We start from the raw sequence: 24145 nt of genomic DNA on the forward strand, positions 1-24145 counted from the left end.
AAAGAGGGTTGGATAAAATAATAACTAGCTCTAGATAGGGCAGATAAATGGCACAGTAGACAAAGTGCCAGGCTGGAGTCAGGATAACTTGAGTCCTAATCCAGCCTCAGACACTAAACACTTCCTACCTCTGTGATCCTGGGCAAGTCACTTAGCCCCAGTTGCCTTCAATGGCAGGGAGAAGGATTTGGGGAGGGAGCCTGGCTGCTGCAGAAAGTCACTGACAGTCACATGTTTCAGGGGGGCATTGACACCCGTGTGCGAGGGGTGGAGGTTCTGGGCCCCAAACCCACTTTCTGGCCACTGTTCCGTGAGCAGCTGTGTCGCCGCACTCACCTTTTCTACACTGTTCGAGCCCAAGCCTGGAGTCAGGATATTGCTCAGGACCGGAAGCGCCTGCTGCAGCTCTGCCCTAGGTGTGGAGAGGGACATCCGGGGGGAGGGGGACTGGAGCAGGTGTGGTGCGGGTGTGGGGGTATGGGGGGATGGGGGGGAAAGCAGGACAGAAGGGAAGAGGATGGGGGTGGGATGAGAGTCACAGCCTGGGAGAGTCTGGAGGATTCAGAGAGGGGGATAGGGCATTTCTGGGGGGGTGAGGCCCTCCTGATGTCTGTGGGGGCCTCTTGATATGGGAACATTCAGGGTATTGTATTGAGGGATAGTCTTGGGGCCAGGGGCTCGTGCCTCTAGCTCCTGACCCTGTCACCAGACTGAACGGGGCTTTGCGCCATGAGCAGAGTTTTGCAGATCGATTCCTCCCTGATGATGAGGCTGCCCAGGCATTGGGAAGGACCTGCTGGGAAGCCTTGGTCAGCCCCTTGGTACAGAGCATCACTGCCCCTGGTAACTATCCCCTTGCCTCTCTCCCAGAAACTGCCCCTGGTAACTTGTACAAGTTCTGCTCTGGGAACTTCTCCTCAAAAGGTGTCCCTGGTAGCCATCCTGTAACATCTTCCCCAGTGACTGCCCCGGGTAACCATCCTATAACTTTTACTTTGATACTTTTTTTCAAGAACTGCCCCTAGCAGTAATTGCTCAGCCTCTATCCCATCAATCAGCCCATAATTTGTTCTTTTTTCCTGATCTTTACCTGCTGTTTGTTCCCATATTGCAGTGTCTTCCTGAACTGTCTTCCCTTCTCAGATGGCAGTGGGGTGAGCCCCCTGGCCTGGCTGCTGAGCCAGTATCTGGAGCACAGAGAGAAGGTCCAGCACAAACCGGAACAAACAGATGCTTTTACCTCTCGTGTCCGATGTCTCACTCACCTCCTGGTGCATGTGGAGCCTCCCTCGGGTCTCCAATCTAAGTTACTCACCTGGCCTAGTGAGTCTTTGGAAATGTCATCTTTGGGGAGAGAATGGCACCCACCTCCCTCCTTAAGTTTTTTTCCTTTAATTTGAAGCATTTGGGGTTAAATAACTTCCCCAGATTCACAGAGTTAGTGTTAAGTGTCTGAGGCCAGATTTGAACTTGTTTCTCCAGGAAAGTACCAGGACAGGTACTTTATCCACTGAGCCACCTAAGCTGTTCCCTCTCTTTACTTTCTCTTCCATGGTTTTATCCCTTTGATGGTCCTGGTTCATGCTGTCAATTCTTGGTGATGGTCTTCCTATTTCTGGCCCTCATCCTGGAATGCTGGGGAGGGGGGGCTGGACTGAGGACAGCATCCTAGGACTTTTTTTCCTTCTTTCTCTTTCTCCATAGATGGCAAGAATAGTAAGAGTCGGGAGCTGAACTCGGGGGCTGGACTGGGACCTCCTGGTGGCAGCCTGAGGGGTATCACCCAGTGTTGGAGGGGAGTGGTACAAGAGCAGGTGGGCAGGGTGGGGGCTGGTGGGTGTGGGGAAGGCCTAGAGGAGCCCGGCCGCCCCTTCATGCTCCCGCCTCCTGCCCTCAGGTGAGCAGGTTTCTGACAGCGGCCTGGCAGGCCCCGGACCTCGTGCCCAGCTACTGCGACATCTATGAGCGGCTCCAGAGTGCTGGGGCGGAGCTCTTTGGGCCACGGGCAGCCTTCACGCTGGCCCTCCACCAGGGCTTCTCTGGAGCTCTGCTTCAGCTCTCCTTCCTCACTGCTGCCCACGTGAGTCCTCCTTGTTTTCCTCCCCTGCCCCCATTCCCAGTGCCCTCCATTCTTCCCATCCTTCTGCCCCCTTTCCACTCCCTCCGCCTTCTGTCCCCGTGCCCAGGTGAGTGAGCAGTTTGCCCGGCACATCGACCAGCAGATCCAGAGGAGCCGAGTGGGTGGCCCTCAGGGGGAAGAGATGCTGGGCCAGCTGCAGCGGAGCCTGGAGCCCATGATGGTCCTGTCTGGCCTAGAGCTCGCCACCACCTTTGAGCACTTTTACCAGTGAGTGAGGGGGCCTCTGAGAGCCGGCGGGGGCAGCAGGGACGGCACCAGGGGAGGGAATCGTGGCTGAATGGGGACTCTGGGGGGGGCCTTCCAGACCCGAGGCGTGAAGCAGCTAGGAGGGCAGAGAGTCCGTCCTCAGTAAGGCCTGGGCTACATGCGCTGCAGGTACTATCTGGCAGACCGCCTCCTGAGCCTGGGCCCGAGCTGGCTGGAGCGGGCCGTGCTGGAGCAGATTGGGCTCTGCTTCCCCAACCGACTACCCCAGCAGATGCTGAGCAGCCTGAGCACATCGGAGGAGCTGCAGCACCAGTTCCACCTCTTCCAGCTTGAGCAGATCGACCAGCAGTTCCTGGAACAGGAAGAGGATGAAGAGCAAGGGCTGGAGGCCTATCCCCAGGAAGAGGTGAGGCAAAGGGCAGGGGCTGAGGCCCCAGCCTCAAGAGGTGGTGACAGACAAGGGCCAGAGACCCAGCCAGGTCTTGTGAGGTGAGAGATGGGAGGTCTGGGCCGGGGACCCTTTCCTAGGAGGAGGTGAGGTCTGGGGCCGGGGGCCCTTTCCTAGGAGGAGGTGAGGTCTGGGGCCGGGGACCCTTTCCTAGGAGGAGATGAGGTCTGGGGCCGGGGGCCCTTTCCTAGGAGGAGGTGAGGTCTGGGGCCGGGGACCCTTTCCTAGGAGGAGGTGAGGTCTGGGGCTGGAGGCCTATCCCCAGGAAGAGGTGAGGCAAAGGGCAGGGGCTGAGGCCCCAGCCTCAAGAGGTGGTGACAGACAAGGGCCAGAGACCCAGCCAGGTCTTGTGAGGTGAGAGATGGGAGGTCTGGGCCGGGGACCCTTTCCTAGGAGGAGGTGAGGTCTGGGGCCGGGGACCCTTTCCTAGGAGGAGGTGAGGTCTGGGGCCGGGGACCCTTTCCTAGGAGGAGATGAGGTCTGGGGCCGGGGACCCTTTCCTAGGAGGAGGTGAGGTCTGGGGCCGGGGACCCTTTCCTAGGAGGAGGTGAGGTCTGGGGCCGGGGATCCTTTCCTAGGAGGAGGTGAGGTCTGGGGCCGGGGACCCTTTCCTAGGAGGATGTGAGGTCTGGGGCCGGGGGCCCTTTCCTAGGAGGAGGTGAGGTCTGGGGCCGGGGACCCTTTCCTAGGAGGAGGTGAGGTCTGGGGCCGGGGACCCTTTCCTAGGAGGAGGTGAGGTCTGGGGCCGGGGACCCTTTCCTAGGAGGAGGTGAGGTCTGGGGCCGGGGACCCTTTCCTAGGAGGAGGTGAGGTCTGGGGCCGGGGACCCTTTCCTAGGAGGAGGTGAGGTCTGGGGCCGGGGGCCCTTTCCTAGGAGGAGGTGAGGTCTGGGGCCGGGGACCCTTTCCTAGGAGGAGGTGAGGTCTGGGGCCGGGGGCACTTTCCTAGGAGGTGAGGTCTGGGGCTAGGGGCCCTTTCCTAGGAGGAGGTGAGGTCTGGGGCCGGGGGCCCTTTCCCAGGAGGAGGTGAGGTCTGGGGCCGGGGGCCCTTTCCTAGGAGGTGAGGTCTGGGGCTAGGGGCCCTTTCCTAGGAGGAGGTGAGGTCTGGGGCCGGGGGCCCTTTCCCAGGAGGAGGTGAGGTCTGGGGCCGGGGACCCTTTCCCAGGAGGAGGTGAGGTCTGGGGCCGGGGGCCCTTTCCTAGGAGGAGGTGAGGTCTGGGGCCGGGGGCTCTTTCCTAGGAGGAGGTGAGGTCTGGGGCCGGGGGCCCTTTCCTAGGAGGAGGTGAGGTCTGGGGCCGGGGACCCTTTCCTAGGAGGTGAGATCTGGGGTAAGGTCTGGGGCTGGGAACCCATCCTCAGGAGGAGATGAAGTGATAGAGAGGCTGGAAGCCTATCCCCAGGGGGAGGGGAAGGACAGAGGATTTAAGATGGGCAGAACAGAAAATATATGGAGCTGAGGAAGCCCTTCCCTGGGTAGAAGAGGGATATGGGGTGTTTAAGTTTATATTCCCCAGAGCACCTGTCCCAGTGCCTCTTGCATAGATCAGACTGACTTGAAGGAGGAAGGTCCCTGAGAGACATTTGTCCCCACAGCCTGTGGAGGAGCTGGTGGCTGAGGAGCCAGTCCCTGAGGTGTCTGTGCTGGTCCTGTCTCCCCGCTGCTGGCCCGTGTCTCCCCTCTGCTACCTGCACGAGCCCACCAAGTTCTTCCCCCCAGCTCTCAGTACCAGCCTTACCCGGTTTTCCAACTTCTACAGTCAGAGTAAGAGGATGGGGGCACAGCTGGGACGTGGGGCTACAGAATAGGCAGGGTGGGTTGCCCATCCAGAAGGAACTCCAGGTTTAAGAGGAAAAGTAGGGGGGAAGTTTCTGGTCATGATCTGGAACCTTGACACGGGGTAGAATTGGGGTGATGGAGGAATGGGAGAGATGGAGATGAAGCTGAGCCCCTCTGGTACCATGGAGGGAGCATTAGCTTTGGTGTTAGAAGGCCTGCCACTAACTTGGAGCAAGTCACTTAAGTTCACCTGGGACAGCTGCTACCCCCGGCTCTGCTACCACCAACTGTTCTTTAGGATCCATCATTTCCTTTCTCTCTGGACTCCAATTTCCTTATGTAAAAAGAGAGGGGTGGTCAGAGGGCTCTGCAGTCCTTTCCCACTTTAAACCTCTGTGAGCCAGTCTCATGTTATACTCAAGATAAAAGTTCTTTGGTATCAAAGGAGGGGACATTTAGGGCCCAGTGGATGGAGCCCAGACCTGGATCAGAGTGGCTCCTCTTTCTGAATTAGAGCTGGCTTCAGGCACTTCCTAACTGGCTGACTCTGGGACTTCTCTTTGTTTGCCTCAGTTTCCTCTTCTGTAAAATGAGCTGAAGAAGGAATGGGGTCAGGAAAAGCAGAACATGCCTGAAAAGACAGCAGAACCAAAGACAGACAAAAGCTTCATCTCTGTGCACCAGAGGGCGCACATCACCGTGCTGGAGAAGCACCTTCCCTCCAAATCTGTTTTTTTTTCTGGGGGAACAGAATGCTAAACAAGCTAGCCAGATACAACCTCAGGGGTCGTTTTGGCCAGTTTCCTCGTTTGACAGTTGAGAAAACTGGCCAAGCAAGAAGTAATTGGCCCAAGATCTCGCAAGTAGTCACAGACAAGCTAGACTAGAATCCTAGTGTCCTTCCTCCCAGACCAGGGCCTTTTCTATTGGGGGATAGCTCCTAAATATCTGCTATAAACAGACTCCTATATTGGATTCTGGAACTAGAAGACACTGGAAACAGGGAAAAATGTTCTCAGGGAAAACTTCCTATCTAATGAAAGAGACAAAGTCCTCAAGATTCAGGCAAAGCCAGGGCCAGTGCTAAGAGCAATACCTAGGGTCATGCAACAAACATTATTTTTTTCTTTGCTTGCTTTAATTTAAATGTTTTTAATGCCAGAAACTTCTCCTTGACATATCAGAATTATGTTTTGTTTTGTGACATATCAGAATCAGACAAATGTGAAGGTTACCCACTAAGGGGACAATTCTCAAACCATGCAAGCAGTCTAGAAACATTTGATCCCTGCTCTGCCCTCACAGAACTCCAAACTTAATCCTGGAAACACAGTTCCTGCTCTTAGTCAGTTTCCACTCTGATGAGTCTCATCTTTCTAGCAGGATTGACAATAGAGATGGTGAAGGAGTAAAAAAAAAAAAAATGGGGAAAAATTTACTAAGTGACTGCTATGTGCAAAGTGCTACAAGCAAAATAATCCCTGTTCTCAAGGAGATTGCATTCTGAGAGAGACAGTACATATTGGAGGGTTCAGGGGCAGGGCTGAAGGGAAGTCCACATAGGCCTAAGGCCACTGTGCCCCTGCCATTTTGGGAGTGGACTGTGGGTGACAGTTCCCTGGCCATCCACAGGGTGAGAGTGGTCATAGTCACCTTAAAGCTGCAGTACTAGAAGGGCTGAGGCTCATAAAGACAACAGAGAGTTGAGTGGAACTTGCAAATTCTCTCCCTTGGGGGAGAGGGGGAATGGCATTTGTCTAGGAAGGAGAAAGGAGAAAAGTGATTTCAATAAGTTAAGAGAACAGGAGATTCTAATGGCATCTGTGCAGATTAGTGGGTAGGGCTCTGGGAAAATGGCCCTTGCCCATCAACTAGTGAGATTAGGGGAATGAAAGAAAGGTTCCTGCCCTTAGTGTCATGAATCCTCCACCAGCAACAAGCAGAGTGCAAGACATGTAGTCAATAGAGACCCTTCATATTGCAGATGAGTGTTACCCTTGGGAGATAGATGAATTCAAATCCTACCTATTGACAAGTTATTAACATAAATGTCTCCCTGTTCCCCTCCTCTCTCCTCCTCCCTCTGTCTGTCTCTCCCTGTCTGTCTCCCTCCTCTGTCTTTCTCACACACAGCTAGTAACTATGAATGTATCTAAGGCCAGATTCGAACTCAGCTCCTCATGACTCTGGGGTTATTGCTCTATACACTGCATCATCTACCTGTCCTAGTAGACATTTTTAAGACTCTTTTGTAAATAACTTACTTAATGTGATAGGGTTATTATGAGGCCTGTGAGGTTAAAAGGTTCTTTGTAAACTTTAGAGCTCTGTATAAAAGATCAGCTGCTGTTACTGTCATGAAAAACTCCAATCACCATGCTTAAGGCAGATTTTCAGGAAGACAGGAATGAGGATGAGTAGACATGGATAGGTTTCAATCTGCACTGTTGGGACTACCAAAATAATGAGATTGCAGACACATCAGATTATCAACAAATATAAGATGACTGAGAGATAGACACACAGAACCAATGGCCAGTGAGGTGGTGGGACAATTGTTCTATTTGGGGCTAGCAGACCTGAGTTCATATCCTAACTCTGCCATTTCTTACTTGTGTGTCCCTGGAGCAAATCACCTGGCTTTCTCCAACTCAGTTTCCTCCTCTCTGCAATGGACTTGAACTAGAAGACCATGAGATTCCTAGAAGGAAACTAGAAGTTTCAAATTTATAATTCTATGTACAGTACTGGTGGGGGAAGGACTACTATAGAGTATTCCTTCTTGTCCTACCTACTAGGTCAGAATCAGCCAGTCTTGGGGTCACAGCGCCTACTGCAGTGGTCATGGTTGGGCAGGGCTGAACTGTCATTTGGAGCCCAGATTCTTCATGTCTCTACTTTACAGATGTGGCTTCTTCTGCATTTTAACCAAATGGAGGTACTACCCCCCATCTGTCTCTTTATTCCCATCTTTACTCCTATCTTTTTTTAATTTTGTAATTTTTTTTTACATTTTTAGTTATATTTATATATATGTTTACATTTAGTTATATTTTTGATATAGATATACTTGTGGAACCATATAATATATACTTCCATATATCAGATAATATTTTCCTTCATAAATTCTTTGTGATTGATTTGAATATTTACATTATTCAGAATAGCTTGGTCATTCTTAGCTTTTCAGATAGTCAGACAATATTATCTCTTCGAACAATATTGCTATTACTGAATACGATATTCTTTTGGTTCTGCTCATTTCAGTCTTCACTATTTCATGTAAGGCTTTCCATGTTTTTCTAAAATCAATCTGCTTATCATTTCTTATAGCACATTAATATCCCATCATAATCATATGCCACAAATTGTTTTCTGCCATTCCCCAGTTATTGGACCCTTGATTTCTAGTTCCTTGTCAGCACAAAGAAAGCTTTAAAGATTCCTTTCCTTTTCCCCTCATCACCTTGGGAAAGCCCTAATAGTATTATTTCTGGGTCAAATAATATACACAATTTTAAACTCTTTAGGCATAATTCTAGGTTGCTATCCAAAATGGTTGGTTCTACCATTCTACAGTGCTACCAACAATCTATTTATTAGTGTGCCAATTTTTCTACATCCCCTCCAACAATTGTGGTTTTCCCCTTCTATCATTTTAACCACTGAGAGGTAGAGATGATGGCTCAAAGTTGTTTTAACTTTCATTTCTCTAATCAATAATAATTTAGAGCATTTTGTGAGCAATATTTTCTATATTACTTTGATTTCTTTTTCCCAAAATTCTTCATATATTTTGACCATTTATCAGTTGGAGAACGTTCCTGTCTCTCTTGTCTTCCATACTTTTTCTCAGGCTTTTCTTTTTTCCCCTCTGCCCCTGTCACTACTAACCTGTTCTTCCAGAGTTGTAGGAGGTATTCATCATCAGGTCAGGGCTAGGTTCCCCCTGGAATCCCAATCTCTGCCTGATTCTGATTCCTTTCTCTAGGAGGTGGCCTTGGAGACTCTGCTGCAGACCTCAGACCTGGCCTCAGAGCTTTTGATGCAAGCACTTAAGCCCCTCACCGCAGGGCTTGGCCCCCTGACCCTGCAGAAAGGCCAGGGTCTCCCCCCTGGGGGTAGGTAATAGCAGCTTGAGACTTCTCTGCCCTAATGCCCCTCAGGACAGTTCGGGGAGTTGTAGAAGGGGAGGAGAAGGAAAGAGCAGGGGGTTCTAGGTCTTACTCCCTAGCCTAAGGAGAAATGCCCTGCCTCCAGATCCCATAAGTCAGAGAAATATATGAGTATACATGTGTGGGGGGGGTGTCTCAGGTGTGCTGCGGCTCCGGAAGCTGGAGAAGGAGCCTGGGGGGGAGGCCTTGTGGCTGCTCCCCCCGCAGACATACCTGAGTGTGGAGGAGGATGAGTGCCGAACCCTGGAGAGGAAGAGGAACCTCCTGAGCTGCCTCCTTGTCCGAATCCTCAAAGCCCACGGCGAGAAAGGCCTGCATATTGATCAGCTTGTGTGTCTGGTACGGGGGAAAGAGGTCCCTGAAAGGTGGTGACCTAGGGGTTCTCTAGGGAGTGGTTATTGGGAAGCAGCATCTGCATATCCAGCTCCATAATGAAGAGGCCCCCCGGGGAAGGGGCACGTGTGCACCCACGGGGCTTTCTTGTTCTGAGGGGGGATTCCCATGGAGAATCAGGGTGGGATGACTGTGATCTTCGGGTGTCCCTAGGTGCTGGAGGCCTGGCAGAAGGGCCAGTCTTCACCCAGAGAGCCGGGCAGCAGCGCGGGTGGGGAGGAGGAGTGCAATGGGGCGGATGTCCTCTCCTGCATCCTCCATCTCCTGGGGCAGGGTTATGTTCGAAGGCAGGAGGACTGGCCCCAAGTCCTGGCATACGCAGCCCCGGAGCCAGAGGGGCCTCCCCTTGCGCCCCCCAACCTGGTTGCCTTAGGACCTGCCCCACCCTCTACCTTCCACACCCTGGAGATCCGAACTCGCACAACCCCCAGCCCCTCTCCTCCCACGCGGACTTTTTCCACCTTCCGATAGCCCAGCACCTGAGGCGATCTCTGGGGTAACCGGATCCGGGACTGAGCACAGTGCATGCTGTAGGGAGGCTTGGGAAGGGAAAGCGGGAGTTGTCACCACGACCCGGAAGGAGGCAGCCCCGGGCACCGGGGAGGAAGGGCAGTCGTTAGGGAGAGGTCTCGAGGCCATTTAGATGCCAAACAACTTGTAGGCACACCGAGTCACTGGAAAGAGCACCAGGCGGGAGTCTGGGAAGACCTGGGTTGGAATCCCTACCTAGAGACACTAAGTAGTTGGGCGACTGCGGGCAAGTCAGATCATTCTGTCCCTGGGCCTGTTTTCTCAGCTGTAAAATGGAGATATATGCACTGCCTACCTCAAGGGGGTGCTGTGAGCCTCAGAGCCCTAGAGAAGGGAGGGGTGCTATTATTCTAAGGACCCGAGCACGCTGCACCAGGGGCTCCCTAAACCTGCACAGGGAGCTAGCTGCCCTGGCACGCACTCTCCAGTGATCTACCAATAAGCCGAAGCCCCGCCCTCTCCGCTTCCCCCGGCCGACTCTGCGCGCGCCGCCGCGCTGCCTGGCCTCGGGTCCCTCCCGCATTGCAGCGGAGCGGCACGCCCAGTCCAGGGCCGAGCCCAGGCAGGGGCGGGGCCGCGGGACAGGTTCCTCCTAGTGGGGAAAGAGTTGAGAAAAGGGGAGATTCAAGGGGCCGTGTCCTTCATGAAGCGACGGCACCAACCGCAGGCTGCCCAGGGAGGTGACAGAGAGGGGCGAGAAGGGAGCAGGGGACCGAGGACAGTCCCTAGGGACAAGAGAGTGGGTATGCGTGGGCCCAGGGTGGAGGAGGGAGGCTCAGGCAGGCAGTAGGGGAAGGATACCCTAAGAGAGTGGGAGGAGAGGCTCAGCACCTTAGGACCCAAGGCAGGGGCAAGACGAAGGGGAATGGGAGCTAGAGACAGAGCAGTAGGCAAAAGGCAAGAAGGGATGCCCAGCTGTGGGTGGGCACGAAGGGCTTGGCAGGATGGCATCCTCTTGTCCCACATGGCTGGTAGTAGGCCTCATTTCAGGAAGCATGCTGCTGGCCGATGGTTATCTCCTGGGACAGAGCCCAGGAGGTTGGTGGCTGGGTCTGGTGTTGCTGCTTTCCGTAGGCAACATCTGCCTGATCTTGGTGCTTCGCCCTGTGATGGCTAGTGCCAGTACCCAAGCCCGTACCACCCGGCGGAGCTGCGCCATGTTGCTCTGGTTTCTCTACATCTTTGTATTAGAGATGAAGGTCTACTTCATTTACCGGAGCTGCCGGGCTGAGGGTCACTGCCCCGGGCCCCCCGCCCGCCAGGCCTTCACCCTGGTGCTAGCCCTCAGTGTCCCTGGACTCTTTGCCCTGCTGGGGTCTCCAAAGATGCCCGAGATCCTGTCAACATTCCGATGGCGAGAACTCCGGAGCCACCTGCTGTGGGTGGTCATGGACTTGCTGGATGTTTTAGACATACAGGCAGGGCTGTGGGAGCCACCTCAGAGGGTGTTGCCCTTCTGGGCAGAGGGCGTCATCTTCTTCTACTGCTATGCCCTGCTGCTCTTGCTGCCATGTGCAGCCCTGGGTGAGCTCAGTCTGCAAGGCCCACAGCCCCTGCCACATCGCATGGTGCTCTACCCTCTTCTCAGCCTGCTCACGGTTAATCTGGCTACAAGCCTCATCCGAGCCACTCATCTCCTCCTGTTCCACGATACCTATGTCTCCAGCATCTTTTTAGGAAAGAACCTGCTGGCCTTGGCCCTCAAGCTCTGCATGTTTCTGCAGTACCGGAAACAGTGGCTTTCTGGTCCACCATCAACCCAGCCGCCCACTGACCCTGGCCTTCTAGGCCCAGCTCAGGCTGTGAGGCCAACATGACCTGCTCTGGTTGTGCAGGGAGATGGGATGGACATGGACTATCCCCCTAAGCTATCACTTTCAACAGCACAACTCGCCTGAGTCCTTTCACCTTCAACCTGGACCTGCAGATTGGAACTGTGAGGCAGGACCTGTCTACAGGTCTGGTGTTTTAAACCAAGTATTCTCTGCAGAGGCTTGAGAGGGTCTTTTGTCAATATGCTGTCCAAATCAAAGCAGTCTGATGCAGGATGAGGTCGTCCTCAAGTGTCAGACTCAGCACAATAAAGGTACAACTGACGCCTGAGGGGTTTTGACATCTCTGGTTTGGGGACTGAAGGCAGGGAAGGATAGAGGAATAGCGGGAGGAAGGATAACATTACATTCTTAGCATGTAGAGACTTCCTTTGGGCAGAAGAGACTCCTGAAAAGAGTAAACCTCTGCCTTAGTATCCCAGAATGATTCCCAGCGAGGTGACCAACTATGGGGCTCATATCTTTCCTGAAAAGATAATGTAAACTAAAAAGCTAGCTTTCCCCCTTTATCTCCTACTCATTCCCACATGCCATATATTATTCCTATAAGACTCAATAACTGTGAACATCTCTTTCACCTCCCACTCTTAAAAACTTAAGAAACAAAGACAAAAGATGTGATCAAGTGTTTACAGAAGTGTTTATAGTACCCTAGCACTAAGTACAGAATTCCTGAGCCTTCTCTTAACCCTGGCCAAGGGACCAGGGTACAACCTCCAGTTATCCACTAATAACCCCTCAAACTCCTTCCTTTTGCATAAAGTTGTCCCCTAAAAAGGCACTTCCTTCCCTGAGGGAAGAGAGGGAACCACAATTTGATCAGAGGAATCCATATGGAGCCAGACTAAGCCTATCAGTCTGAAGTATTTTCTTTCTTTTGCCTTAATGATTAACCAAAACCCCAGACAGACAGCAGCAACACTTTGGCTGACCAGATCTATCCACTGCCACGAAGCCCCAGATCCCGGTGTCCCAGGGCTTACAGTACTCAACCAAGGGTAGAAAAGCAGAACCACAAGGCACTAAGTTCGTTCCAAGACTGCCTTCACAGACATTGTCCCAGTGAGGAAGAGGCCAAGCTGGAAAGGGACAGGAAAGGACTAGCCTAGCCCCTTTATTTAGTCCTTGCCTGGGGGAAGCCATCTTCGGTCTTTTCCAGCATTTCGGCGCCTCTTTCTGCTCAAGAAACTCTCCAACTTCTGGCTTCGCTTTAGCTTCTTGTATTTTTCAGCCAGTGCCAGCTGCCTCTGTTCAGCTAATATTAAGAAGAATCAGGAAGAAAATGTGAGCTATGGTAAGATCTCACCAGCTACTGTTTAGTTTTAAGGGACCCATGGGATGTGCTGGCCTAGTGCATCTCTCACTCTGTGTGGTCCCAGAAAGTCAAGAGTCCCTTCTACCATTCTCTTATTTTCTCCTCTCAGACCCTGCTTCAGATAAAAGCAGAACCTAATACCTGTTCTTAAAAACTTGTTCTTCACACACAAGTTTTTCACCATCTCTACTACAGGGCCCTTCTCCACATGAGTTTTCACCAACAGACATGACCTGTTCAATCAGTTACACAATAGCCACACTAAAGCCTTGAAGGCTATTTCCTCTACTCACATTTCTTCAAAAAGTAAGGCCTATGACCCTGCTGGGCCTGGGCTCTCTGTTCCCGTTTCAAGGCCAGGCGCTGCTCTTGCTGCCGCTGCTGCTCCTGTTGAGCAGCCTCCTGCTGATCCTAGTGGAAAAATGGTCAAAGTGTATCAGATTCCATAAAGGAGAGGAGTCATACAGAGAATATGTATGAATGTCTTATTACTCACCATTCTGTGGAGCAGTTGCTTCAGCTTTTCCTGTTCTTCTCCTGGCTTGCTCTTCTTTAGATGCTTTGCCACCAACTGTAAAGCTGAGACCAGGGTTAGGAATAACCTGTATCCTTCTTATCCCTTTTATCCATAAATCTAGGCTCAAGTTTACCCTACTTTCCCCATCAACTCCCAAAGCCTAGTCCCTGTGTGCACCTCCTTTTCCTTTGCACGATACTCATTCAAAAATCTGTATGTCTTCTCAAACACTTCAGGATTATACTCCCCTGACAAGTCATCAAATCGAGGGTCCCGGGCCACCTGTGAAGAATATCAAAAGGAGTGAAAAACAAGATCGGGCTTTTTCTTCTATTTTACCCAAACAGCCTGTGAAAAACTGTTATTCATCCATTAGGTGGCTATTATATAACACTGAGAGAAATAACAAAGTTTAGAAAAAGTCTCTAAAGTTACTTCATATAACTTGTAGAAGATGGACTGGAAAGTAAGGTGAAAGAGCAGGTTATGTATCAGAAAACATCGGATGGAAGAAGACTTTGAGATAAAACACAATAGTAGAAGTTCTTAACTTTTTTATGTCATGGACCTTTTTGACAGTCTAGTGACTCAGAATAATGCTTTTAAATGCAAGAAAGAACCTATGATTACAAAGAAAACAATTGTTTTGAAATGCAATTTTTGAAAATGTTTAAGAAAAACTTGACTCCAAGTTAAGAATCCTGTCCATTAGCAGATAAAAGGAAAAGGATATTTTAAGCACAAGGAAAGGCACTAACGAAAGCATAGTGTAACTGGAGACAGTGATTCAGTTCCTCAGGTGTTTTATGCATTACGGTGTCAGTTATCAAAGGCACTGAATGGCAGGTAAAGGAGCCTGAACTTTTTACTCAATGGGACAGTAGTAGAGACCTCCGAAGTGGATTTTTCCATAGGAACAATATTAAGTCTGATACCAGTATAAAGGATGAATCATAGAAACAGGAAGTAGAAGCAAGACAGACAAAATGAGGAAACTATTAACAACCCCACAGGTGATAATAAGGATCTGTAGCAATGGGTATTAACACACAGAAGGTGATGGAGTGAAAAATAAACAAACAGGAGTCATCAACGAGCCGAGTTAAAGAATGACAAATACACAATCTTCGCTATCCTCTTTCTATTCCAACCCAAACAATGGGCCGTGGGAATCTTGTCATGGCTGAGCCCTGATTTTTGTCTGCTCTGGGGGTCCCACCTTCTTTCTGACAGGAACGACCTGCCGCAAAAACGGCACCCGGGTCTTCGAGGACATTTCCAGAGGCCTGAGGATGGCGGAGAGGAAGAGTCAGGGGAACGCCGGGTAACACCACTCAGTATGTCCTCTGCCCCGCCCACCCCGTCCCCCACCCCCGCCATCCCGAGAGGCCCAGGCTCATTGGGGAGTCGGGTTCCTGGGCGGCCCGCAGTCCTCGCCACCTCTGCTTCTCTGCGGCCCCGTGATCCCGCGTGGGCGCCGCCCTCCGCGGCTGCCCCTCCGATCGCGTCCCCGTCACCAGCTGCCGGTACTGTTTGGTCCCCACTCGGCGCTGAAGCTCCAAGAGCTCCTCGAAGGACATGGCGGCCAGATCTGAAAGAAGCAGCCGCCGGTCGCTCAGGGGGGTGCTCGGCCCGGCCTGACTCTACCTGAGCCCTCCCGAGAGCCGCTTCTCGTTCACTCCCACCCCACATTCCCGAGGTTCCAGGATTCCCGCCCGATATCAGCAGACCCACCAGCCTCGGTCCCGCCGCCATTGGGCTCCCGAGGCCGACCAGGACAGGCCATGGAACAGCGCGACTTCACGGGTAACGGCATTTACAAGATAAAAATGCCACTCCAAACACCTCCGGCACTACTTCCGCCGCGGCCCTCGAAGCACCGCCCCTTCCGGCGGCACATTTGGCTATCAGAACGAAGCGTTTGCCGGAAGTAGGCCCGGCTCTGCCCTCTCAAGGCGGAGCCAAAGTTGGGGCTTTGGGTGCTGGAGCAGGTGTGATCCAGCGGCGCTGCCGGCCTTTTAACTCCAAACAGGTCCCCGGAGTAGAGAGGCGAGGAGGCTCCTCGTGCCGTAACTACCTTATGGGCAGGTGAGAAGGCAGGTCACGTATGTTGGGCCACGTGGGTGTCACCCAGTCCAGCCTTGTGCTAGACCTCTGTCCCCAAGTCCCGTGTTTTTCTGCACCCCAGGCTTGGGCTCTTGGCCCCTTCACCTGGCGGACATTACACCCAGCCAGCCTGAGCCCGCACATTTGTTGTTACACGGCAGCCGAACCTTTACTCTTCTCCCAGTGACTCCTCACATTCCGTGTGACCTGTGGTCCAAACCTAGCATCACCTGCCCCTCCCCTTCCCCCTTTCCTGTCAACAAAACGTCAACTTCCGGGGAAAAGCCGAGGCTACCTAAGGCGAGCTCCCCAGTTCCTCACTTCAAATAATGTCGTTTCACCCTGGTGTCCACTGCCAACCCTTCCATTTAATCCAGCGCCCACTGAGGACCATCTGCCCCAGTCCTCAGCTGATCGTCTCTCCGTAAGCTTTGGCTTTTCCCCGTGACCCACAGTGAACTGAGAGTGCCAGGAAGACTTCAAACACAGCCTCAGTCACTGGATGACCTTGAACACTCACTTACCCTCTGCCTCTGTTTCTTCTACTCCTGTGGAGATGGGGATAACAGCAGCACCTACCTCCTAAGGTGGTTGTGAGGATCAACTGAGGCAATAGTAGTAAAGCAAAGGGTGTCCACACATAGTAGGCCCTTAATACTTGTTCTCAACTTTAAAAGGCCTTTACTTGACCCTACTCTCAAACTATCTTATCCTTTTCTAGTAGCCAGACCCTAAGAAAATATTTTCATCCCCACTCCACCTGTTCCCAGGATTCAACAGAAACTATTCTCCAGAGGATATTTTTGTGGTGAAATCCAATGATTTTCTTAGTCCATGACCTCTTCAGATGCTTCTACACTACTGGCATCTCCTCCTTCTGGCTACGTTTTCCCTAGATTTTCAAGGCCCTAGACTGTTCTATTGTGATTCCCTTCCTAGCAGTCGAGTCTTGTCTCCTTTGCAGGATCATCTTCTATGACTTGCCTCCTGGGTTCCATGAGCATCTCTCTGCAGATTACTTATTCAACCCCCACCTTCTCTCCTGAGCTCCAGTTCCACATCCTCAACTGCCTATGGGACAATTCATTCTTACCTAAATGACCCCCTCAAACAATTTTGTGACCTTTCTCCCTAAAAGCACCCCATCCAACTTCCTTATTTTGTTGAGGGCAATACTATTTTTCTGATGAACTAAGTTTTCTTCCCCCCCACCAACTCTTACATATACAGCTAACCAGTTACCTAGTCTTATTCCGTCTTCATCCATATCTCTTCTATCCTTTTTCCTTCACTCCCAGGGCTACTAGCCTGGACACTCATTTCTCTCTTAGGTTAATGTAATAGCCTAATTAGTCTCCCTTCATCCAATCTCTTCCTCTCCAAACCACCTCTTCCCAGAGCTGCTAAAATGACATTCTTGAATACCATGTAATTCCTATGCTCAAAAGCTATGTGTGGGGGCAGCTAGGTGGTGCAGTGGATAGAGCACCAGCCTTGAATTCAGGAGGACTAAAGTTCAAATCTGGTCTCAGACACTTAACACTTCCTAGCTGTGTGACCCTGGGCAAGTCACTTAACCCTAAGTCTCAGGGGGGGAAAAAAAAAAGCTATGTATGGCTCCCTATTGCCTCTAGAATACAAAGCCCTCTTTTGGCACTTAAAAGTCCTTCACAATGTAGATGAAGCTTATTCTTCCAGTCTGATCACGTTAATTCCTTTTCACATGTTCTACATTCTATAAAAACTGGCTTACTTGCTATTTCCCAAAGATGTATTTATTTCATACTTCATCTCCCTGTTTTTGCACAGTCTGTTTTTTATACCTGAAATGCTATACTCCTTCCCCCACCCCTACACACTGCACACCTTCAAAAGTCCAGTCAAGTGCTACTTCCCCTTAGGGGTCTTTCCATTATTCTCAGTTGTTGGTACCCTGAAAATGATCTTTTATTGATTTTGCATAGATCTTGCACTTACTTATTAGTGAATGTTGTATTCCCCCCAGTAGAAGGTAAGCTCCCTGAAGGCAGAGACTGTCTCACTTTTTTTATTGCATCCACATCTAGCGCATTGTAGGCGCTTAATAAAGACTGACTGGCTTTGGTGACCGATTGGCTCTAGTTTGATGAGAAGTTGAAGGTCCAGTTCCGATCTCAGTCCCTTCCCTTCCGAAAAGCAGTGACTTCTCCCCAGCGTGTTGCTCTCCCTTTTTTGGAGGGGGCATCAAACCTACCGCCTCCATTTCATCCTTCCACCCTCCAGAAGGACTGTCCATGTGCCCCACAAACAGACAACACTGCTTTGGGTTTGTACACATTTTTATAAAATCCGCGCTGGCTGGTTTTCAGGGAACAGTAACAACCTGGAAGGGGTAAGTGGGTCAGGAATGAGGGGAGGAAGGGATCACCTGATGGGCACCCCTGTCCCCAAGGAGGGTGAAGAGAGGATTTCAATTCAATAGCTCTATACCTCTTAGCTCCCGGACACCACTCATGGCTCAGGCAGGGTTAAGGAGGTGGGGTTAAGGGTTTCTCCTTAAGGTGGAGGAAGCAGTGAAGTTATGCTTAGATACTGATGCTTCCTCACCTTCCCTCCCTCAAACCCCATAAAATAGGTGGATGCCTCAAACAGAGGGCAGATGCTAAGGAACAATCAAAGGGAAAGATGAGATGGATGGGGGAAGAGCACCAAGGGAGAGGGCCTGAGCCCCAGGGGAGAGGAGATAAGGGGAGGGCCCCAGTACTCCCCCAGCTGCCCCTCCAAAAGTCCACAGCACAGAAAAAAATCCCTAGTCCAGCACCTCCAGCTGCAGGGGAACAAAGTCCAGGGGCCCATGGTGGCAGGCTCGCAAATGATGGGAAGGGGTGGTGAGGACAGCAGCAGGATCAGTAGGGAAGGCAATGAAGGCTTCCCCCTACCCATGGGATGATGCAATGGGGCGGCTGATGTTGCTGTTGGTGGTCATGGCAGTCAGCTCCCACCTGTAAAACCGGGAAGGGCAAAGAAGGCAAGAGATTGGATTAAGGTAAACAGAACAAGAAAGATTGTCGTACACTAAACCCAATCCTTCAAGGCTTCTAAAAGATCAACATCTTACTCCTTCCCTCCTCCACACAAACCTAGGCTTAATAGCAATTGAACTCCACCCATTAGTAAACCCTATACAACCCACTTTCCCCACCTCCACATCTGTACTGATATCCTGTTTATATTTGTATATTCAAATGTCTGAGCACCTGGAGAAAAGTGTGTTCATGGATCTGGTGTAAGCAATCAAGAAGGAAGAAGCAAAGAACAATTTATATTGCTTATAATTATGCTAGAGTTTTAAAAACTCACTATAGTGACATCCTCTTGCCTCATTTTCTCCTTAAGACTATCAACAAACTGGCTAAGCTATATGTACTTGCATCCACACTCACCAACTGCACAGTATCTAAGACAGTACTAAATAAATGGTACAGGATAGGATGGAACTAAGTATAGAAGGAGCAGGTATTCTTGTCCTCTCTCCTGTACCTGATATCATGGGGCAGACAGGTCTGGTCCAGGTTATACTGAATCACAGCCAGTTTGCACAAGGTCTTCAGGCTGGGACCTGAGGTAGAAAGAGAGTCAGGAGCTTAGGAAAGAGAACAGCCCTGATTTCCCTGCCCTAGGACTGAGTCCCTTTTTGCAAAAGAGTTTGGGGAATGGAAACACTTACTAAAGTCTAGAATGTGTAGGTCGGAGTGGTCCATAAGATCAAACTCATCTCCTAGGCCTTCTTCAGGAGAAGGACTATAGGTATTGAGAAAAATCATAATAAGGAAATGAACATTCCACCAAAATTCTTTTAAGCAAGTATTATAGTCTCATGTCCCTCCCTGATCCCAAAAGTCCCTCCCCCACACCCCTCATCCTGACCTAGTGCCTCCAAAGAGGACAATCTTGTCTCCCACGATGCAACAGCACTGGCGCCGGCGGGGGCATGGCCCCTTTCCCTTAGGCTCAATCTTCTTCCAAGAGAAGGACACTAAGGAGAAGTTGTGGAAAACACCAAATTCAACCCCCTGCCTATTCCAACTACTCCCTCAATGAAGGCCAAGTACCCAGGAGCCACTCTTCTCACCCTGCTTGACCCTGGACAATCCTACCAGTCTTATTCTATGGATTTGCCCACTCCAACATACTAGACCTTTACCTGGGTTGAACTTCCAGAGGTCATGAAAATGCCGATTCAACCTTGCATTGTAGCCGCCAAATATGTACAGCTCCCCATTATACCCAACTGGAAAAGGAAAAGAATGTTAAGAAAAGAGATTTAGGAAAAGAATTTTGGGTGGGGGGGTGATACTCACAGGCAGAGTGGCTTCTTCGGCCCTCAGGCAACAATGGGGTAGGTGGACACTCCAACCAGGCCTCAGCCCTCGTGTCAAAGATACGTATTCGGTTACAATAGATCTCATTATTGGAGTGAAAAGGTCCAAATCGGTCAGCTCGACCTCCAAAAACATACATGCGGTTGCCTAACATTGTGGCTGAGTGAAAGTCCCGCCACCGTGCAGGAGTGCCCTGAGAAGAGACAGAAATGGAGAGAAGATTCATTAGAAGAACTGGAATGGCTGTTTAAAGAAATAAAGTGACCATTCCTCCCGCTCCAACCTTACAAAAAGAACAACTCTGATATCTTTTTCTACCACTTCTAAAATAAAGGTTCTAGTCTTTATTCTCTCATTGTTTATGGTTTTCAAGTCCTCCACTGGAATGGAAGTGGGAACCAAGCATAAGTAATGAAGGAAAGGAAAAAAAGGGACTTGGCGAAATTCGGGATAATGTAAGAGCTTTAAGGAATAGTCTCCCCATTTATTGTATGATTTATTGATCCAGGAATGAAAAAAATATATAAAGAGAATACAAAAGTACAGACCTTTGCCGAAATGAGGGTCCACGTCATGCTGCTGGTATCCAGCTTATGGATATCATTGGAAAAACAGTCAGCCTAAATGGAGGAACGGAAATCCAGAGAGAGAGAAGCATAGAGAAAGAAAATGGAAATGAGAGGGAGAAAAAAGTTATTTCTTATTACCATCAAAGTCTAACAATCTAGTGAAGGCCTCCTACAAATTCCACATCCTTCTTTATATATATTCTTTAGTGTTCTCCATTTTCCCTCATGGACTTACCAGCTGCTCGTAACCCCCGAAGACATACATGTTCTTGCCCAGGACACAGGCTGAATGTCCATCTCGGGCCCCTGGCACTGTTCCAGAAACCCTGGGTGTGAACCACTTGTGAGTATCTAAAGAAGAGCAGAGAATGTCAGGGTCTAAGTGGTCAATATTTTTCACTACTTCCTTGTCCTCTAGAGTCTTCTCATTCCTCCTTCCTAATATTTTAAGTTTCCCTCCTCCCCTCAAGATATGTACACAATCTGTACAAGTTCAGCAGCTGAGTCAATACTCACTGATATCAAAGCCATAGAGCACATTGCAGGCTCCTTCTGTGTCATTGCGTCCACCCCACAGGTAGACAGTGTCATCGATGAGGACGGCTGAATGTCCATAACGCATGTAGGGCACTTCCCCAGCTTGTCCACTGGACCGCATTGGGGGCAGCTTCGTCCAACGAAGAGACACTGCAGGCATAGCTTCATTCAGATTTGGGACCCTCCTGGCCTCCCCATCTTCCCCATCCACCTATGTCATGGATCTAGGATTAAAATACCATTCTTCTCCCTCCTCCTATAATGATGATATCTGTCAAACTTTAATCGTCTGCCTTTTTCATCTTCCCTATTCCTATTTTTCTCAGAGCACTCAGTGCAATTTCAACTCACCTGCATTGAAGACATGTACATCAATCTGGCGTAATGTCTCATAGTCTTCTCCAGAGCAGTATCCTCCAAATGAATACACCCGGTGCCCCACAGCCACTGCTGCGTGATTCACCCTGCGGGGCCCGCCCTCCAGGTGCACCGTCCACCGTAACATTCCCCTTTGATGTGGCTATCGACACATGCCCGCACAGCTCGGCCAGCCTGCCCCGCTGTCTCTGCTACCTGTGCAGATACAGGTAAAAGGCCTTTAGACAAAACCTGTCCCCAGAGCTAAGCCCAATTCAGAATGCTTTGACTACCTCTGTCTTTCAGTTATCATTCTAGCACCCCTCCCACATCATCCTTCTTTGAAAAGATCAGTCATAGTCCAGGTGACTACCCCCACCTCAGGGGAGCTACAGAGGTCAGAGTTGATCCTAACTCCATTCCCCAACAGCCTGAGGCAACCCTGACCTAATTCTTCCTCAGTATAGGATACACTGACCAAAGGCTCAAGACATCTAAGGACTCTGGGGATACAGGGGGCCCATATACTATCCCCAGATGGGGAAAAGCTCCTAGAATGATTCAGTGTGCTCCTCAGCTAGGGATTGCAGAGATAAGAAACAGATCCTGTTGCCTCTGTTACCAGGCTTCTTAAGTGCCAAAAGTTCTTAAGGATCCTGGGCACTCGCTAAAGTGGGGAGAGGGACACTGAAATACCCAGGGGCTATTAATAACCTAGCCAGCCTAGACAACCGCTGTAGTCTGGCATTACTTCCAGGAAAAAAAGCTTCAGGTCCTTGGAATGGGTAAGGCACTCATCTCCTTCTCCAGGCTCCTTGTCCTGGTTGTACCTTGAGAGGACACAGTGTGCCCAGACTCAGGAAACTCCAGTATAACTAGGGGCAGCTTGGCAATAATAGGCAGCTCCCACCAGGTTCTGTAATTGGAGTACCTGGGACTCCCCATGGGCACAAGGAGTTCCCCTGACAGATGAATGTGGAACCTGGCCAGGACCAGGAACTCAAGCTTGTTAAGAGTATGGGTAGGGACAGGCTTTTGCCAAGCCATGTTGTCTGAGGGGCAGAAAATAACTGCTGTCACCCCTCCCCCAACTGGGCCCTGGAGGGAGTCTGGTAAATAGGAAAAGCAAAGATAGCCTTTGGGAGGTTAAGAACGAGACCCTGGCCACAGACTCGCTACCAAACAAAGCAATCAGGTGATTAACAAGCCTCTATTCAGCACCAACTAGGCAATGATAACCATTTATGTTTGTGTGAGAAAACAACGGATATAATATGCCTTTGAGTCCAAAGGGTCTGCATTTAGAGGTTGCCTTTGAGCTGCACGTAGTCTTAAAACCGAACTATAATGGTCTGGCAAGAACAGCAACTTGAGAAAATTAAATGCCATTTTGTTAGATTATAGTTGATGACGTCCCAACTTTACGTATTATCTGTCTGACCAAGGGCAAGCCCCTTAGTTTTCTCGTCTAAAAAATGGAGGAGGAGGAACGACCCCACCCCTAAGATCCCTTCTCCCCTAAATCACATTACGTAACATGTGGGCAAGTCATTTAACCCTCCAGTGTCCTAAGCACACTTCACGTTATATAAACTGCAGACAAATCTGTGCGTGCAGCAGTACCAGGATTAGTCATTCTGACAGTCCCATTTGTTAGGACTGCAGTAGGGAGAAAAGGACGCATTTAGCCAGATGGCTTCTGAGGCCCTTTCCGACTCGGAGAATCGGTTATTCCGAGTTTCCGACAGACAAAGATCAGAGTCTGGATCAAAACAAAAACAAATAAAAAATCTCCCCACCCACCACCCCCGGAAAGCTTCAAGGAGCTGCCCAGAATCCAGTGACAAAAAGAAAGGTCACCCACCAGGTGGCGCTGCAATCTCCAAAGAGAGTGGGCTGGGTTCAAGCACATCACCCCTTCCTTGCCCAAGGAGACCTAAGGGAAGGGACCAGCTCGCTCCAGGGCTCGGGCACACGTAAGCCTGGGGGAGGAACAATGCCCCCCCCAACCTGCCAAGGGTCAAATCTCCTCAGGTCTTAATACACGACAACCCCGCAGAGCAACATCCTCCCCCAAATACAGACTCCCTATCTCTGCAATACAAAGCAGCTGCTGGATCCAGGAGAAAACGACCCTTATCCATCACTCTTCCTCCCTCTCCTTCGCGATCCCCACGGGAGAGAAAAGGACTTTAAAAAAAAAAAAAAAAAAAAAAAAAAACTCGCGTCGATCACCAGAGGAAAAGGAAAACGCAGGTCGTTCGCCACAAGGACAAGCCAAACTCTCGGAGGCGGAGGCTTCTTCCCAGCCTGAGGGACCTCCAGGCCCTCTCTACGTCCCTCATGCACTTACCTAGACCCTTCTACGACAATCCTCGGGATCTCCCTCCTTCCACTCTGCCCCGTCCTCCCTTCCTTCCAGACTGTCTCCCTTCCCCCCTCCATCCCTCCAAGCGCACTCTCGGCCTTTTCTAGTCTCACAATACTCCCTTCCAAACCAATCCAATCTCTCCTCCCCGACCTTAGGGCCCCCTCCCTCCCCACCTCAGTGACCCCTCCCTGCCCCTCCTCCACTTTATCCCCTCACTCAATGCCCCTCCCCCCTTCCAACGTCCTGATCCCTCCCAATTCTGCCCTACCCTCCTCCCATCAGGCCCCGCTCCCTGGTACCTGCCAGGCCGGGCCGGGGCGGGGCCCGCAGGTCCGCGAGCTCCCAGCAGGCTGAATCCGGTTCCGCTCTAACCGACGGGCCGGTCCCAACAAGACAAACACAAGTGAGCTCTCTAGTTCCGGTCAGGCAGTGGTTTGCGCATGCGCACTTCCAAGCAACGCTTCCTAAACCTCATGGGAAATGTAGTCCGTAGCATGAAAAGAGGCGGGA

The 24145-nt window shown here is 50.7% G+C and overlaps 3 protein-coding genes across 11 annotated transcripts in view; 2 read left to right on the top strand and 1 right to left on the bottom strand.

The window, feature by feature from the left end:
* CUL7 (cullin 7) overlaps positions 1 to 11770 on the top strand; it is a 32834-nt gene extending 21064 nt beyond the window's left edge. For all 3 annotated transcript variants that reach the window (XM_074310852.1, XM_074310855.1, XM_074310854.1), the window contains 12 exons: positions 241 to 416; positions 710 to 843; positions 1144 to 1323; positions 1705 to 1814; positions 1898 to 2080; positions 2187 to 2347; positions 2516 to 2753; positions 4388 to 4556; positions 7370 to 7509; positions 8563 to 8692; positions 8886 to 9085; positions 9293 to 11770. In XM_074310852.1, coding sequence (XP_074166953.1) covers positions 241 to 416; positions 710 to 843; positions 1144 to 1323; positions 1705 to 1814; positions 1898 to 2080; positions 2187 to 2347; positions 2516 to 2753; positions 4388 to 4556; positions 7370 to 7509; positions 8563 to 8692; positions 8886 to 9085; positions 9293 to 9610 — 2139 coding nt within the window. In that variant the 3' untranslated portion in view covers positions 9611 to 11770. The remainder of the gene's footprint in view (positions 1 to 240; positions 417 to 709; positions 844 to 1143; positions 1324 to 1704; positions 1815 to 1897; positions 2081 to 2186; positions 2348 to 2515; positions 2754 to 4387; positions 4557 to 7369; positions 7510 to 8562; positions 8693 to 8885; positions 9086 to 9292) is intronic.
* Positions 10615 to 11487, top strand: LOC141540731 (transmembrane protein 121-like). The gene has a single exon (XM_074264716.1). It carries the CDS (start codon positions 10615 to 10617, stop codon positions 11485 to 11487), a length of 873 nt encoding a protein of 290 aa, XP_074120817.1.
* A 353-nt stretch (positions 11771 to 12123) lies between the features above and the next one.
* KLHDC3 (kelch domain containing 3) lies at positions 12124 to 24067 on the bottom strand. Of its 7 annotated transcripts, XM_074310868.1 has the most exons (15): positions 23935 to 24067; positions 21259 to 21480; positions 20887 to 21057; positions 20606 to 20721; positions 20350 to 20421; positions 19781 to 19994; positions 19624 to 19710; positions 19347 to 19455; positions 19147 to 19220; positions 14775 to 14925; positions 14554 to 14620; positions 13512 to 13616; positions 13314 to 13388; positions 13111 to 13228; positions 12124 to 12757 (listed from the first exon to the last, which is right to left on the bottom strand). In XM_074310868.1, the coding sequence occupies exons 2-15, from the start codon at positions 21410 to 21412 to the stop codon at positions 12621 to 12623; spliced, it is 1650 nt and encodes a 549-aa protein (XP_074166969.1). In that variant the 5' UTR covers positions 21413 to 21480; positions 23935 to 24067; the 3' UTR covers positions 12124 to 12620. The 7 variants fall into 7 exon arrangements, 5 of the variants coding, with proteins under 5 accessions (XP_074166969.1, XP_074166967.1, XP_074166965.1 ...); XR_012489295.1 differs by lacking the exons at positions 12124 to 12757; positions 13111 to 13228; positions 13314 to 13388; ... (1 more) ...; positions 14554 to 14620; positions 14775 to 14925 and adding exons at positions 17741 to 17802; positions 18241 to 18421; positions 18960 to 19038; XR_012489296.1 differs by lacking the exons at positions 12124 to 12757; positions 13111 to 13228; positions 13314 to 13388; ... (1 more) ...; positions 14554 to 14620; positions 14775 to 14925 and adding exons at positions 17741 to 17802; positions 18241 to 18421; positions 18960 to 19038 and having other exon boundaries at positions 23904 to 23940.
* Between the last annotated feature and the right edge of the window lie 78 nt (positions 24068 to 24145).

Source organism: Sminthopsis crassicaudata, chromosome 4, assembly GCF_048593235.1.
Source record: "Sminthopsis crassicaudata isolate SCR6 chromosome 4, ASM4859323v1, whole genome shotgun sequence".
NCBI lineage: Eukaryota > Metazoa > Chordata > Mammalia > Dasyuromorphia > Dasyuridae > Sminthopsis > Sminthopsis crassicaudata.